The sequence below is a fragment of the Dermacentor andersoni genome, chromosome 2 (genome assembly GCF_023375885.2).
Source record: "Dermacentor andersoni chromosome 2, qqDerAnde1_hic_scaffold, whole genome shotgun sequence".
Classification (NCBI taxonomy): Eukaryota; Metazoa; Arthropoda; class Arachnida; order Ixodida; family Ixodidae; genus Dermacentor; species Dermacentor andersoni.
The window spans coordinates 87546112-87563216 of NC_092815.1; the positions used below are offsets into that span (position 1 = coordinate 87546112).

General features: G+C 44.3%; 1 protein-coding gene across 1 annotated transcript in view; it reads left to right on the forward strand.

Moving 5' to 3' along the window:
- LOC126541680 (protein IWS1 homolog A) overlaps positions 1-15183 on the forward strand; it is a 36134-nt gene extending 20951 nt beyond the window's left edge. The window contains exons 10-13 of the mRNA XM_050188551.3: positions 6380-6819; positions 7532-7603; positions 11133-11244; positions 14957-15183. Coding sequence (XP_050044508.1) covers positions 6380-6819; positions 7532-7603; positions 11133-11244; positions 14957-15079 — 747 coding nt within the window. The 3' untranslated portion in view covers positions 15080-15183. The remainder of the gene's footprint in view (positions 1-6379; positions 6820-7531; positions 7604-11132; positions 11245-14956) is intronic.
- The last annotated feature ends 1922 nt before the right edge of the window (positions 15184-17105 follow it).

Below are 17105 nucleotides of genomic sequence, written 5' to 3' on the forward strand. Positions count from 1 at the left end.
CTGCAAAACGTTCGCGTGTCTGGCCCAATGCTCCAAGAAAAAGCCTGCGAATTTGCCGATGCACTTGAAATAACTTGGTTTGGTGCCAGTACGGGTTGGCTTTTTTGTTTCTGCCAAAGGAATGAAATAACTTGGCAGGTAGTCTCGGGCAAGGAAAAGGCTGCTGACAGAAATGGCGCGGATTCCTGGTGCAATGATCATTTTCTAGAGGTGACTGAATCGTACTCTGAAGACGATATTTTCAATGCGGATGAGGCCACATGTTTTTATCAGCACCTGCCAGACCAGACGATGCACTTCAAAGGGCAGCAGTGCAAAGGAGGGAAAAAATCGCATCTTTGCATGGCAGTCCTGCTCTGCTGCAGTGAAACAGGCATGAAGAAAATTAAACCGCTTGTCATTGGCAAGTACGCGAAGACTTGCTGCATGAAAAATGTCATGTCGTTACCGTACGACTACTGCGCCAACAAACGAGCCTCTTTTCCGAGTGGCTCATCAAACTCGACAACCAAATGAGGAGGGATGACCGAATAATTCTACTGGTTCTCCACAGCTGCTCTGCTCACATTGTGAATGTTCGCTTGACCCACGTTCGCTTGGATTTTCCGCCGCCATACAACACGTCCTTGCTGCAACCCTTAGACCAGGGCAGTATAAAGAGTGTGAAAGTAGAATTTCGTAAGCGCCTTGTGCAGTGGTTGATTATCAACCTCCGCCTAAAGCAGCTGACTGCAATCAATATTCGTCAGGCAGCGGAAATGCTCACAGGAGCTTGGTGGAACTTAAAGGCGTCCACCATTAGCAACTGCTGGCAAAAAGCAGAGCTTGTCAAAGGGCCTGTGCAGCTTGAAGGTGACCTGGAGGCGACCGACAACAACCCAGGAGACCTCTGGACCGAGGTTGCGGAACTGCTGCCCACCGTCTCTTCTTTCGACGACTACATGGAGAGCGACAGCGCAGCACTGACGGCGGAGGACCTGACAACCGAAGGGATTGTTAACTGCATTTGCGACGTCTCCAGTGACGATGACGATCCGAAGGAAGACGACTGTGGGTCACCGAACACAGAAGATGAGATCGTGTCGGACATTGATGTTTTAGTGCACATGAACAAAGTCTGCACTTTCATCGCTCGGTGCAGTGGTGTACCCGATGAGGTATTGCGCAAAGTAGAAGATGTAGATGCATTCCTAATCAGTTGTGCATGCTGCATGCGCCAAAAGAAAATCACTGATTTCTTCAAATAAAGCAGCTTTGAAGTGAGTGAAACATTTTTATTTGAGAGTATGCTTGTCTGCACACGCGGCTATGGCCAAGGAATGCCATTTGCATTCCTAGGTTTGCCCACTAGCTTATAACCGCAAGTTTTTCATTAGAACAATATTTCAAAATAACAAACAATTTTCGGTGGTCCCGCGTGGTCCGTTATGGCGAGATTTGACTGTATTCAGATATATGCCACATATATTTAACCTTGATACAACAAACTTCAATATAGCGAAGTTGTCAATATAAAGAAGCATTTAACTTCTTGTCCATAGAACACCATGTATTGCACTCCTGGCAAATCATGAGAGTGCAACTGAACAATTGGAAAGTGAGATACTTGTGCAATCGTGCCCCAGGTTGGCTAACATGAGCCGTAGCTTTGCTGCACTGCACAAAGTTTGTGAAAAGTGTGTGGCAAGGACAAGGGAGCACCTGTGGGGATTGTGGATGGTAGCAAAAGCGAATGAGAAAATGCAGCAGCCTTATAGTAATTCATCAAATGCCTGTAACTTTGCTATTACGGCACCATTGTAAAAAATTATTGTGGCTGTTTGCTGGTTGCGAACAGCCACAATAATAACAAATGCTGCCATTATAACATCAAATTTTTGATCTTGGATGTTTAGAGGCCCCCTAAATGCCACAGATCTCATCCACGTCGATTCACCAGTTATTTCTGAGTTTCACTTGTAATTGAATGGGAACAGTTGGTCTTTATAACGAGATTTCACTGCTGCCGTGAAGGAATATGAAGGCAATAAATAGGAACTTCCGCAGATGCAAGTGGTCAAATGGTTGAATTAAAAGTGGCTGCTTGCGAATGTACCTCTCAAATCACGGGCTGTCGCGCGACCAAGAGCGACTGCAGAAGCAGAGCAGCTTCATGTTTTGTATAAAGTGCAAGTTTGATAAGATCCTTGCGCTCCTCACGCTATATGCTTTGGGTGCAAGTGAAGGCATGCGAGGGTGAGCCAAGAAGGATGGTGCTTGATGAGCACCGTCTTCCCACATGAGCAAAGGAAAAGAGGAGACAGGAACAAGCTTGCGGTAATGTGGTCAAGTGTGCGCGAGGGGTGGAGGGGTGGCAGGTTGTTGCATGTCTCCATTTCTCGAACTCCATGGCTGTGCATGGCTGTGAGCGTGGCTGAGCGTGCCATTTTAGGGGTAATCTGCCGCATATTTTAAGAGTTGGCGTGGTATCATATGCACTGTCTTCCGGCGCGTTTAGTACTGAAGGTTGCATAATCGCAAGTTTTGGAGACATGTAGAAGTGAGATGCAAATGAAGAAGCACTGCCGACACTTCTCATGATAGCATTGTCCCATGGCGGGCGACACTATCAGCCGCGGGAGCAGAGTGCATGTGAAAGTGTAGCTGGCTTCACTTCGTACCACTGATGTGAAGAGATTGTCGACGCAAAATTAAACCATATCTTTAATTGCAGGCTCGCAAGTTCAACAGAATGAATTTATTTCCCTTTCAAATTTGCTTCTTCTGATTATCCTATAATTTGGAAGAATTGGAGCCCCATTCGTGTAAGAAAACTTCATAGGATACTGTATTTATTTGCATAAAAGATCTAATTTCAATATAACAAAATTTAAATATGGTGCAACTTGCTGATTTTACCGACTTCATTATATCGAGGTTTAACTGTATTAGAGTCACTTAGCATGTTACATTTAGCCTAGTCATCTTCAAAGGCTGTGGATGCACCGGATGCATGGTATCCATGTGTTTGTGCATTTTCAGTGCCATGCTGGGATGGCTCATACATTCTCTTGGGGCCACCAGTTGTATTTAGAATGTATCAGTTAGCATAAATCTGCTCTAGGTTACTTGTGACTGAGTGCCGAGTTCTGAAATCTTCCTTTCCTTGGGGCCACTTCCGTACCTTATTTGAAGAGCCTTTCATGCTTCCTTACTGCGAAAGATGTATGGAGGAAGCAACTGTATTCTGGAAGCTCCCTTTACCCGCCTGCATGAAAGAAACCATTTCGTTAGGTAAATAATGGATTCCATGCATCAGGGTTCAAGGGTATTCATCATAAGTTCCACCAAACGTCTTTATTCACAAAGAAGGTTATTCTGTCAAATAATTTTTGACATTATATAGTTAATACATAAATGCATACACTTTTTCCTGATTTACATTCAACGCTAACTCGTGTAAGGACACCTTGTGGAGAGCGACGTGGACGCCTTACAGGGGATGCCGGCCGTTTTGGATGTATTAAGTTGTCGTCCTGTGCTGTTTTGTCCTTTTGTTTATAACTTATAGTTGCATTTGCATAGATTTCTGTTACGATGCTTTGACAGTAAGGTGACAGTTGGGCGCTGTTCCTCAGATTGGTTCTCAATTTTTTGTTGCTGTAGGCTTAACAAAAGAAGCTATATTAGCTCTGCATGGCCTCGAGATTTGGAGGCGTGTGCGGCCAGCAGCATGTGCACTGCACCATCTTGGAGGCCACAGACATAGAAGTTTGCTTGTACTTTGCACAGAACGCGCTACCCTCTGCTGAAACTTGCAGCCGCTGTTTTCTTCTCACCTGCAAGCCGTCCACCAGAAAGTAATTGTATGTGCGCCGACAAGCATCTTGTGGGAAAGCATTGCCAAGAAGCTGTCGTTCAGTGAAAGCAGCGAGGAAAGGCATTGCCAAGAAGCCCACTTAGCAAAAAAAGAAAGCTGAGGAGAGGAAGCATGAAGGTAGCTTTGGGACTGCCTCATGGTAAGGGAGTGCCAAGGAAGCTTCTACTAAGGACGCCTCAAAAAGGAAACCTTCAGAATTGATGTAAGGTGGCCTAACTGCAATGAAGGCTTCCTTACTAAAATAAGGAAGGTGTCAGAATTTGGGCCTGAGACTATGCATGCTTTCCGTGTTAAAGCTTTGCTGTAAGTGGAATCAGACAGAAACTTCACTCAAGGAAACAAAATTGCTCTAGCAAAAAAAAAAAGTGTTATAAATTTTATTCACAAATGGCTCAAATGTAGAAGCATGGTTGGATTAACCAGTGTGGATTGATTTCCTTAATTTAGCCATGTTGCTGCATTGAGGAATGGAGGAGGTGTTAAATACCAAGAGCTTTACCTTTCAGTGTTGGCTGGGATGAAGATTATCCCGATTATCCCCATATTTTATGGCATGACCATAGCGCTTATGACTAGGGCTCCGTGTTTTCGGAGCTCACTTTTCTTGAAATTCGGAGGGTGTTTTCTGGAGTTCACCTATTGGCAGAAATTTGGCATTTATCGGAGTTTATTTCTCGTAAATCTCCAAAATTCTGAGTTTAATTTTGCGTTATTCTCAATACTCCAAAATATTATATGAAATTATATCTGAACACGAAAACATCAGAATGCTTGAAGCATATTTTAGTTGTCTGGAAGGTTTGGACGCACAAACATGCATACACACAAGCGCAAATACTTGAATACAGAGTACCTATGTTTGTGCATATTACAACCTTAAAGCTTGTAATAAACTCAAGCATACTTTACAAGGTTGCTGTCACTGATGGAAGACAGGGCTTCTTCAGCTCGACGTGGCATTTTGATTGTAGATGCTCTGCAATTCTCAAGGCGCCCTTGCACTTGGCAATGCTAACTCTTACATGACAAAACTTGCAAACAATGGCTCCTTCAGATGACATTGACTCTTCATAATCACTAAACTCCATTACGTAGTCGCTGGAAAGCTTTCGTTTCCTCCCCATGTTGCTTGCCCAAAATTCATGCGCTACAGAAATGTGTCACGTGAGCATGCCATGCTTTCCGCCATCGGGCTATCCACGCTAGAGTGCCGCCAGGGGACTGTATATCAAGATATCGTCTCGCGCTCCTGGTGGCGACAAGCTCATTGTTAAATGTGCGATGGGTGCAGTCTATGAGATACTGTTAACGTGAGGTAAAGTTTATATCGGCCAAACCGGCTATGTATCAATGACCGCTTACAACATGCCCTTTATCGAAAGGCTTTCAATAAAGAATGGAACAGGTTCATATTGGCCTTTAATGTTGGAGTTTATTGGATAAATCCGAATTGTCAAAAATTTTACTGGTGAGTGTTTATCGGATCATTTTTTATTTTTTTATCCGAAAACATGGAGCCCTACTTATGACAAAGCCTTGGATATTGAGCTGGCTGATGCTCCTGTGGGCTGAGTGTTTGGCTTTAATGGCACACTTAATAATCGTGGGTTATTACTTCATAATGTTAAATTTGTGCAGACTTGCATGTTACAAATGACATGCCATTAATAATTTTTAATCAGTTAAATTTATTGGTAGTAATGCTCACTGCAACTTGGTTACTTCTTTAAATAACCAATTACACGCACCCGGTTACTTTATCGACGAGACAGGCTGTAACAGACGATGAAGCTTTGAGCATTTTAATTTAGAGAGAACTACAGTAGAATGCGCGTGATTGTGCCATGCAGCAGCCTCACAATCGCTCATATTTAGACAGGCTTATGCGGGCACTCAGAATTTGTTTCCTCATCTTAACTTTTCACCAGATGTTGGCCAACAAATTGCGCCAGTGCTCCTATGGCTTGATGGCCACTTTGGACATTGATGCCAGGAAGTCGCGTATGGACGATTTTCCAAGTTTTCCATTGGCTCTACCGAAAGCCTCTCGATGGTTGGACTCGGCAAGGAAAATGTTAGTTTGTTAGCTAGTTTCTTCATTTCTTTGGGCTATTTGGTTACATTGACAATCATCATCGATAGTTTCTACACAATCTTGCAAGTCTCTTTTTTGTCCCAACACCATTTCACAATGGAATGAGCTTCCACATAATATTGAAGATTGCCAGTTTAATGTGGAGTTTTGTTTCTTGCTAAATATTTCTTTTAATAAGTGTGTTTTTGTGCAACTTGAGGCAAAGCACAAAAACAAAACATGAGGCCAACAGAAGGGAACGAAGACACAGTGCTTTCTCTTGTTCTTGTTTCTTGTTCTCTTGTAACCATACTATTCTGTAGGTGTATGGGTTTGTATGTATACTGTAATATTCCCCCTATAGTAATACTTTCATGGCACTGCAGATTCATGAAATAAATAAATAAATAAATAACCTTGTCTGTGTGTGGTGTCTTGGTGTGCAGGAAGACAAGGAGCTGAACCAGGCTAAGCGTGCAGCGACTAAAAAGCTGAAGCTGCTGCCGGTAGTAGTGCCCCAGCTGAAGAAGCTGGACCTGAAAGGTGCCTTCTTGGACCAGGGTGTTCTGCATGCCATGGCCGAGTGGCTGGCCCCACTCCCTGACAAGAGCCTGCCCCACCTTCAAATCCGTGAACACATGCTGCGCCTTCTTGGCGAGTTCCCACCTCTAGACCAGGGGTTCCTCAAGTCAAGTGGCATCGGCCGTGCCGTCATGTACCTCTACAAACACCCCAAGGAGAGCAAGGAGAACCGTGAGAGGGCAGGCAGGCTCATCAATGAGTGGGCCAGGCCCATTTTCAACCTCAACACAAACTACTCATCCATCTCCAAAGAGGAACGCGAACAGAAGGACTTTGAGCGCATGCCCCAAAAACGCAAGATCAGGTTGGTACATAGCAAATCAGCAAAGTATCCACATGGGAATATACATGGATACATACATATGTCAGCATACTAGGAGTATGCATACTCGTCAATATATTTTGCAAGCTATGTGCTCACTTTGACACTCGCATTCGTCGATACTCACTCGTGTTCCTACTCAAGCTCACTAACACTCACTTGCACTCATAATCGCTTCCGTTCACACTTACTGACGCCCACCCACACTCATAATGTCATCCACTCTTGCTCTCCGGCATTCACTCACATACTCGTATCCACTGACACCTGACGACAGTTACCCATGCTCGTATGCTCACTCAAATTGACCATTACTGTATTTTGTTTATACACGTGTTAACTGCCACTTACTCTTGTTCATGCTTAGGTCCAGTAGAATTCACCGACGCTCATTCGCACTCATGTCCACTCACACCTCTCGTCACTCGCTAAGGATCTATATCGCCTTTGAAATGAGTGTGGCACTTGTTACTCGTGAGCGAGTATGTCGACCTATGCACGGATGTGACAGTACCACACTGCATTTGCAACGTGGTTATCTCTATATGAGGAGCCACTGTTTACTTGTAGCCACCCTTTCTGGTCCAGTTAGGAATCGTAATGCTGTGTGAAAAAATATTTGACTTGGAGGAAACAAAGACCAAACTTTAACCTTTGGAGGTTTTGCTAACACCTACTGTGCTCTTGTGACCAGGATGGACCATTCTACCGAGGAGGAGCCGCCAAGTAAAAAGGACATTGACAAGGCTTTGACTGGAGAGGACAAGTGAGTAATTGCCACATTGAAAAGAATACAGTGGTGCACTTCTGTGAACACCCACGTAGGTGTAGTTTTATGAAGACAGTTGTTTCCATCTGAAAAAATTATTGTCTCAGAAGACTTTTCGATATATATTCAAACTTTAAAACATTTTGCAATATTTTGATTCTGAGAACATTGCAATTGTTTGATTCAAGGAATCTCAACCATACATGTGCCCGAGAACTCCTATGCTCTGTCAAGCGTAATAATTGATCTGGCTCGCCGTCGTGAGAATGGTTAGCCACTATAACCATCTACTGCTGTAAATTGAATGAGTATTCATGTATATTGAACAGTAATCTAACAGAGCTTGATGGTGCCACCTCATTTATGGCATCGTCAGCTGGTCGTCTCAGAGTGCTCTAAACTGCTCTTGCAAGCAGCATTGTTTTCGACTTGATCTTGTGTAATGCGAGATTTTGTACCCAACCCCTTATGTAATGCCCCTGAAGTTGAGGGTCTTTAAGGAAAATAAATTGAACTGGACATGACTGGTCAAAAGAGAGTTCGTGCCTTGCATTCAGATTCGAGCACTCTCAGGTGCTCCGAGCACCTGTCAGTGGAGCAGTTATAGAGATTGAGAGCATTTCACATTTTGTGATCTCATTCACAGGATTGCCACTGTTTGTGACAGTCCACCGTAGCCTAGGCAACTGCATGCTGGTATATCAATAAACGCTTGTCCGAACAGTGCCTTCGCCGTTTTTCCTGGCAGAGTTGGCAGCTAGGCAAAATTGGACTTTTGCTGTAATATTATGATTTCGCTTCCATCATTTCCTCCTCCGAGAATGAGTCTCACATTCTGTTTGCATGCTTGCCCTCTGCCTCTGAGTTCGAGGAACGTTGGATCTGCCCAATTCTGAGTCGGAAGGTGGAGTGTTGCAGTAATGTGTGCTGTGACACTTAATTCTTATACGTTTCTGGAAAAGGCATTAGTATATATGCACAGTGTGAATAAGGGGAACCAAGGTGCTAAATTTGTAATTATTTACAATGACATGAACCCACTCATATACTGTGTGTCCTATATCATATGAATATTAGCAAAATCTCGTTAATTCACAACTCGTTAATTCTAAACTCGGATAATTAGAAGTAGCCGCCGCGGTTCGTCCAGCAATGCATTGAAAGCAATATGTAACACATCCCGCTAATTCACACTGAAATCTGCACAGCTACCGACAATTCGAACTCCGCACCATCATGGATAGGGAGAGTCACCGCGCGGACCGCACAGCTTTGCTTTTTCCATCTGCGGTCCTTTGTTCAAGCCTGACTGGAGAGAGACGCGTTTGCACCTGGCCAGGCATGGCCAACGCCTTTGCTGCAAGTCGCTTCTCTGCCGTGAGGTTCATTATAAAGCTCAAGAGCAATAAAATCATTGCCGTGCACCGTATGATGTATGTGCAAGCGAAAGCGTGCAAGGGTGAGCCGGCGAACGCCACCCAATATCGCATGCGCGAGTGAGGAAAGCGGGGCGAATGCGCGCCCTCTCTCATTGCACGGGAGGGAGGGAGGTGAGGCGGAGATGGGAGGGACGTTCTTCTCCGGCGGCTGCTGCTTACGGTGCGACCCTGCGGGCGCCATATGTTGAAAGCGATCTGCGATGTGGCCGAAGTGCATGCCCGCGTGGGCTACGCGTGGGCCTCATCTTCAAAGTGATATGCGATGTTTGCAGAGTGCGTGTAGTGCTGGCAGCTTCGTATGCGATTTGCTTTCTAAGTTTCATTCGCATTGAAGCGAGAGCTGTACGAAGGTTAATTCGCTCGCTGCTACTGCCGCGATTACTCACTCCAGCATTTTTCAGCGAGTTTCCATGGTCATCGAGCAAGATGTGTTCATGTTTACCTGTGCACACGTGACACAGTACTTAATTTATTTAGTAAGCGAATGTTTACAAGTTTATACAGCTGATAATGCTACTATCCTTACTATGTATAGCTATCTATTAATTTGCTATCGCAATCGATGCTTTGCTTTTCGGGCGAAACTGCAACATTTTTTTGTTTTCGTGCCAGTTGGCGCGACGAACACACGGATGGAGCAACAGCCATCTCGACGTTGGGCATGTCAGACTGCTTTGGCTGGGTCCGGTTATGTTGGCTGTGCCAGTGCTTCGAGGTATAGACGTTCACGCCAACGTGACATAGCGTGTGTGCACAGCTCACGCCACGTCGAACTAGATACGCGCCTTAAGCGAGCTATTTTTTTATTATTTTCATTAATTCGAATTTTGTATGACTCGAATTTTCGTAGCATCCCTGCGGAATTCGAATTAACGAGCTTTTACTGTACAGTACACTTCCATTTGCTCGACTTCTGTTAGTGCGATCCCGAATGAAATTCCTGGCCCCATCGAAGGTCGCATCAGGGACCATTGAAGGTCCCATCAATTTCTACGGGCCCAAGCTTTCTTTATTTCTATCTTAAAATTTGCCTTTGCTGGACAATTGGAACTTGACTATGAGGACACACACCTGACTCCTATGGTGACCCTAACAGCAAGCCCTTTGGGTGTAGCATCTGTCTCAGCTGAGCTTAGGGGACAGTCAATGCGTTGAAAACACGTCATCCCCCATTGAAAATGCCTATTTTCAACCTGCCCTAGGAGGATTTTCAAGAAATAATCGTAGCTCACAATTTCTGATTATGGTATTTGCTCGATTATAAGTCGCAACCTCGTTTTCTTATCTTATTTTCAAGAAGACTGGCTGTAAATTGCCTGCATTTGCAATCAGACATGAAACCAAAACCACGTTTGTGGCATTCGTATGCTTTATGGCATAAGATAGATTTTTTGCAGTAAAGCAGACTAGGAAACCGGCTGCCAATGTGGAACATATATTAGACCCTTGCCCATTTTTTTGCCAAAAAATCGGCTGCTCGCCAGATTTCTACATTGTTTAGAAGCTTTAATGTTGCTTTTACTTTAGTTTTCTACTTCGGACACATAGAAAACGGGCATGCATTTGATTCAGGGTATGTTAGAAAAGTGCAAATACTGCCAAATTGGTAATCACTGGTGTGTTATCGAAATTTTTTTTTTTTTTTTTTTTCGGCCCGCTAGGTAATGTGATCAAATTCGTCGGTCTCTTTGGTGTTGAATTATTACAATTCGACTGTATTTGTTTCCATGGTGCACGATCTGACCTTGGTGCCCAGCAATGATAGAAAAGAAAGGCTTTTATTATTATCATTTAATCCACCTTTTCTGGTTACATTTACACAAGGAAAGAAAGAAAAATGCAGTGTTTCTTCGAGAGATGTGGCCTTCAGGATACTGGACATGTCTATAGGGGTCTGAAGGTGCATGCAGAATCCAATTTCGGAGCCAATGATATAAATGAAGGCTAGAGATTTTTCTTGTAGCAGGTGGTTGTGGTGACACGGATAACACAATTTTTAGTACCTGCGCCGGGTGCAAACAGGACGTCGTACCTCTTTCATGTTGGTTTGTGTGCCCCGTGTTCTGAAACCACTTGTCAATGCCCAGATCCCTGAGGCCTGGCGAGAAGGGCTGGGTGGCAAGAGCAAGGGTGCCAATGCCATCTACCAAAGACTACGTGGTCCGGCCAAAGTGGAACTGTGACACTGAGTTTGTCAAGGTGCGTTACCTGTGACCATGCAGAATAATAACGTATTGATAACAGTGTAATATCCTTGCTTTACTTTCTTTAGTTATCGCCCTTGACACATTATTGTTTTGTTTAAAGGGACCCTGAAACGATTTTGACAATTTTGTACAAACGTACCGAGTTGTTAGAGTAGGTCCTTCTGATCATTGACGCATCTAAGTGCTCTGCGTAAAGCGAATAATTCATTATAAGGCTTTAAAAATGTACATCGCTGCCCATCGCAGCACACTGCTCGGCGGAATTTTTAGCCGCCCATATGACATAAATCACCCAATTGACATCAGTAGGGCAAGCTATCCGATTGGCTGCCCAAGGAGCATCATCGATAATTTTCCACCTTTATGGTGAGCAAATGGTGTTTGTAATAGTTGAAATGTTAGTTAATTTGTTTCTATAAAAAGAAAGTAACAGAAAGAGAATGCACAAGAACAATTTCTCACTACTTAAGCACTTCTGGCACACAGCGAGCGTCGTCTGCTTGTGTTACAACATGCTCCATTTTGACGAGAGCTGCGTGGTCAGAGCCGGTCTCAGTCTTTTCGCGAGCACTATGATTCGACTTTGTTGCGTTGTGGACTGCAAACGTAGCAACTGTCAATATGCCAAGCTGCAACATCGTGTCCCTCTGCAAGGCAGCAGATGAGCGGACTGGCAGCAGCGCATCGGACTGCCGCTATCCGATCAGCGCCAGGATTTGCACATTGTTGGCCGTCACTTTACACCGGAAGATTACTAACGCAATAGTGTTTCGCGAGTCCTGTATTAGAGTAAACGCAGGCACAAGGGGACAGGGCCTGGCCACTTGACCGTATTGTTTCACGAGATGAGCAGAAGCGCAAATGTGAATGGTCTGCACGGTGCAGCTACCTGGTGGCACAGCGCTCGACCATACACTGTAGCAGTAACGAAATGTATTCTTCTTTGCTGCTGGTGTAAATTTTTCGCAGGAATGTAATCGTTAACACATTGTTTTTGTAGATGTTTAAAATGTTTTACACTTGGTTAGAGCAATATTAGCTCCTTCTTGTCTGGTTAAGCTCTGCGCCAATGGGTGGCTGGACCGTGGAGATTGATCAGGCAGCTCATGTACGTCTACGCTAAATGTCCTTCATCAGCTTGAGTTTATGCCTCCAGCCATCCATCGAAACCCCCAGCTCGCCTGTGGTTACCGGAATACCAGACATGTTCGGCGCTGCGACAGAATGCTTGCAATGCACGCTGCTTTGATAGCTCTTGCTTGGGGTCGACTGCCAAGCAGCTGGCGGAGAGTCTGGAGAGGCTTCATGTGCTCACTCCTAGAGAACCGGAAGTCAACGACACGACGTGCCATCATGACACAGAGCCAGTGAAGGCGGAGCTTAGCCCCGATCACTTGGCGAACGAGTTGAGGAGAAAATGCATGACTATGGAGGAGGGTAACTTGTAATCGACCGTAGCTCTCTTAATATGAGACGTTTCACAAAAATTGTGGCACGAATTAACTTTAGCTGTACCCTACGTGTCTACAAAATTTCTCCGAACAGTTTCAGGGGCCCTTTAATGTTTCGAAGTGCAAGCTCTTGGATTACCTGTACACATTGACGCAACCTGCGTGTTCTCGAAGGTGTGCACTATTGCCCGTACATAAGTGCGCATTCCAACTAAAATCTTCCGGCTCGTTTATGAAAGTTTGCCATGCTAGATTCAGGTCATCGTGAAACTTATATGCCATGTATAAATAGCGGCCAAGCAAAAGCTGCTTCAGTTCTGATTTTCTGAACAAGTGCCAAAGAGCGCAGCCCTTTGGCACTTGTTCCTGTGTTTCGCGGTGCCGTTGTGCCTTGCCATAGCCGGGGCCAGCACGCTGCTGTAGCTGCGCGCACTCCTGGCGCCATCTCTCGTGCATGGCACGAGCCTTGCTCTCTTTGCTCCTCCTCCAATGCCACCCAAGTACAGCGGCAGTCAGAGCGCCAGCTCGGTGGTGACTGATCTCGATGATGTGCTCTGCCCAAGCCGAAACTCATAGCCGCCGCCGTTCGCCACTGCGTGTACTCCTTCCCCCCTCCTTTCCTCCGCGGCGGCGACCGCGCGTGGTGTTCCCTGACTGCTCAAGCACCGGCTCAGAATCGGCGAATCACAGTACACGCTTCCCGAGCCAAGACGCAAAGCCACCTTCGGTTGACTCGCGAGCAGCGTCAGCTGCTGGCACTTTTCGCGATAGCGTCGTCCCAGTGCGGGCGACACTATCAGCCGCGGATGTTGAGTGCATGCGAAAGTGTGGTTGGCTTCACTTAATTCGTACCGCCGATGTGGCATGAAACTGTGTCATTCGTCACCGACTTCCACATTCATCAAAATGAACTGTTTTCTCATTCAAGATTGCTTTTTCAATTGTCCGATCATTCGGAAAATGGTCGGACAATTCTTTCCTGTAAGAAAAATCCCCTTTCCTTGTAAGAAAAATCGATCGGCGAGTGTACTTATTAGCATAAAGTCGAATTTCAATACAACGAAATTTCAATATAATGAAGCAAATTGCCAATTTCGCCAACTTTGTTATATTGAGGTCTGACTGTATATTTTTTCTATTAGAAAGTTGTGTAATGACCTCTTTTTTATGGGAATTTACACTAGTGCCTTTAAATCAGCAAAATAAGTACAAAATAGCTTATTTCTTATGTGTGTATGTTTTCTGAAAGCAAGAAACTTGCTATTTTGTGTGCCAGTGTATTAATTATGATAGAAGTAGTTGTGAGCTTACGCACATTAGATATGTTACGTATGGAGGTCACCAATTCACAGCTTTTGCCCGTAATTCTAAGGCTATGTGAATGCGTTAGTGTGCCTTAGTTGTCATATTCATGCCCAGGAATTAGGGACGTTCGAGCGCTATAATATTTGAAATTCCAATGACGATGCAAGCAATGATGTACAGCACCACGTGCAGCCACTCGCTAGGCTGAGCGTAGTTTAAGGGAAAGAAAAGTGCTCTGAAGACTGGAGTGGAGCAAGTGCACTCACTTTGATTTTATCATTAAGTTTGATCTCTGTCTGTCATAAGTGCTTGGTGATGGCCCAGCTGATCGTGGTTGCTCTCCAGCAGGTACTCTTATATTATTTTACGTTTGATTGAGTGATTGTTTCATGACTGGAATATCATTTTGGTTTTTTTCAAGACTCACAATTAGTATGACGAGCTAAAAGCAGATTCCTTGCAAGTTTGTAAAACAGCTGGAACATAATTGACACCATAGTTTCTTTGCCTGTTGCTTTTGACTGCACATACTTCCCTCAAATTTATAGTTTCCATAAACTCCCATAGTTCAAACATTGCATGCAGTTTGGAATAGGTCTACAGCTGTAGGAAACAGTGATCCTCAATTGGGATGTAAAACGGTGCATAGAATAAATTTCCTCCAGGCATTTTGTAATTATGGTGTCTGTGATATTTTGCACTTTTAAATTGTGGTCTGTGGGATATTTTATTAACAAAAATGTCACTTTTTAATAGAAACAGTGCCTTTTTCCACTTATGACTGTGGTGGGGCACTAGTTATCCCTAATTCCTGTGCTTATAATTGCGTGGTGTTTGGTGTCATGCATATAGCAAAAATTGAAACTGAACCAGCCAGGCCAACAGTGTACCACAGAAAGATTGAGATGAACTTGTCATTCTTTTTTCCTTTTCTTTCATTGCTTGCAGAACACGAAGAAGACAATGACAAGGCTTGACAAGCACATGCGGATGATTCAGGAAAGGAAAAAGAAATCAAAAGCACAGAGAGCTGTCACTATCAGCATAGAAGGAAGGCATATGTCCTTGTGATTGCACATTGAACTGACTTCATTTTTTCCCCCTTAGGATCTACAAGCTGTGCCACATTACAATCAGAAGTGTAAAGAAATAAAATATATGTGTGACAGTTTGGATGTTCATGCTGTTTGCTCATCATTGCCTCCTTATAGGGACACTAAAGGTGGCATTATAGATTATTTATTTAGTTTTGAAAAAACTGGATTCAGATAATTTATGCCATGTTTCACTGGTTCTAAGCTCATTTAGGCTCACGTTTCTCAAAAAGAGAAAAAAAAGCTTGTATTTCCTGTACTGATATTGATGTGGGACTTCATTTATACGATCCAGTTACGTACAATTTCCTGGTGCCAACATTTGCAAACGAGAACACGGAAATGACCCAATAAAGTTACGCTTCTCTTATACCAGTTCATATGTTCCTGGAAAACATGATCTTTTGGCATCAACACTTAGTACACTGCCAAACTATGATTGTATGCTACGTTTCTTGGCTGTAGGTCCTATGTAAACAAGCAAAGGTGCGAGGCAAACAATAACAGAAGCCACTTGCATCAGCAGCTTCCTCGAAATGCTCGGCCGCCTGTCTAGTGTAAAAATGCTGGTGTGCACTCATTTTTCTATCCCAGCACCAGCAAATCTCCTCCCAGCTCATTGCACGCCACATTCAAAGATTTAGCCGCCAACTCTATTGTGGTAAGCATCTTCACCTACCTGTTTCACAGCATGTGGGGCATAGTGCCATTGGAAGCATACTGCGCTCTTTTAATTCCACCGTTGCCCATCATCTTGATTTTGTTTTGGTTTCCAGTCATCTTAAAACACTACGCAATACGAAAACAACAATGTGCATCTCTGGCTGCTTGGGTCCCACCAGGTCGACTCGCTTGGTGTCTCGAGCTGCAACAACTCGCACAGAGTGGACACGTCTAAACTTTGTTCCATTGCCCTGCATCAAGGAGCTGCTGGCCCAAGCCAAACAATGAGGGATGGAAACAACCTTGCTGAAGCTGCAAAAATTAGAATGCGTGTCTTGGACCGCTTGGAGCTCTACCAGCTCAACGTGCTTCGGCATCTTGTGCTGCAACGATTCACGTAATGCATCGCATTACGTAGACAATGCATTATGTAGATGTCAACTACAGTCTAGTCTGTCAAATCTTTAGTGAAATTGTATCGCATGTTCTCCCGCTTAGTACCTTTTCGAATTTTTTTACTCAAAACGTATGAATGAAGTTCTATTATTAACATAGGCCAATCATGAGTGAGGGGCTAGCAATGATATTGTACAAACCTCGATATAATAACGCACCTCGATTTAACGAGATTCCCAATGTAACGAACTATTTTCATTTCTCGATCTTATTCTATTGAGAAGCATGTATTCGCGATTTAACGAAGTAATTTCGTGACACGCTTTCGACTTGACGAAGTTTGCCTCACAGCACGTGGAGCCTGTTATAAAAATGTCGGCCAAGGCAAAAGTTATTTCAAGCGTCCTTCCGCAAGAAAACTTGGAGCGGCAAAAATGCCGTCAAAGCGCGCACAGCGGGACGTAGTAGGCGGGAAACGCCGCTGCACCATTTGTCGCGTTGGTGAAGAACTTGCGGAGGCGGGGCGCGTGGCCGCTCGCAGCGCCCGGGAAAACACGAGAGCTGACAATTCTGTTTCTGCGCAGGGGGTATGGGGAAGGGAGTGAACGCGTGGTAACGTGATCAAGCACACGCACGGTAAGTGCAAAGAGAGACCTTAAACAGTTCGTGTCTTAATGCGCATTGGGTTCGGACTTTTCTTGGCTATGAAGCGAAGCAAAGCGAAGGCTATGGAAACTAGGCGCGCCTCTTTCACCGCTGCTGGAAGTAGTCCCGCAATTTTGCTTACGTTACGTTTTCTTACGAGGGAAATAGGAAATAATACTTTTTTTTACAGCACCTAATTTGAAACAATACGTGACATTCACCAGTCAAATGTTGGTATTTTATAGTGCTTTTAGTTTGCTCTTTCGAATTTTCGCACACTCGAGACCGCCGCACGTTTT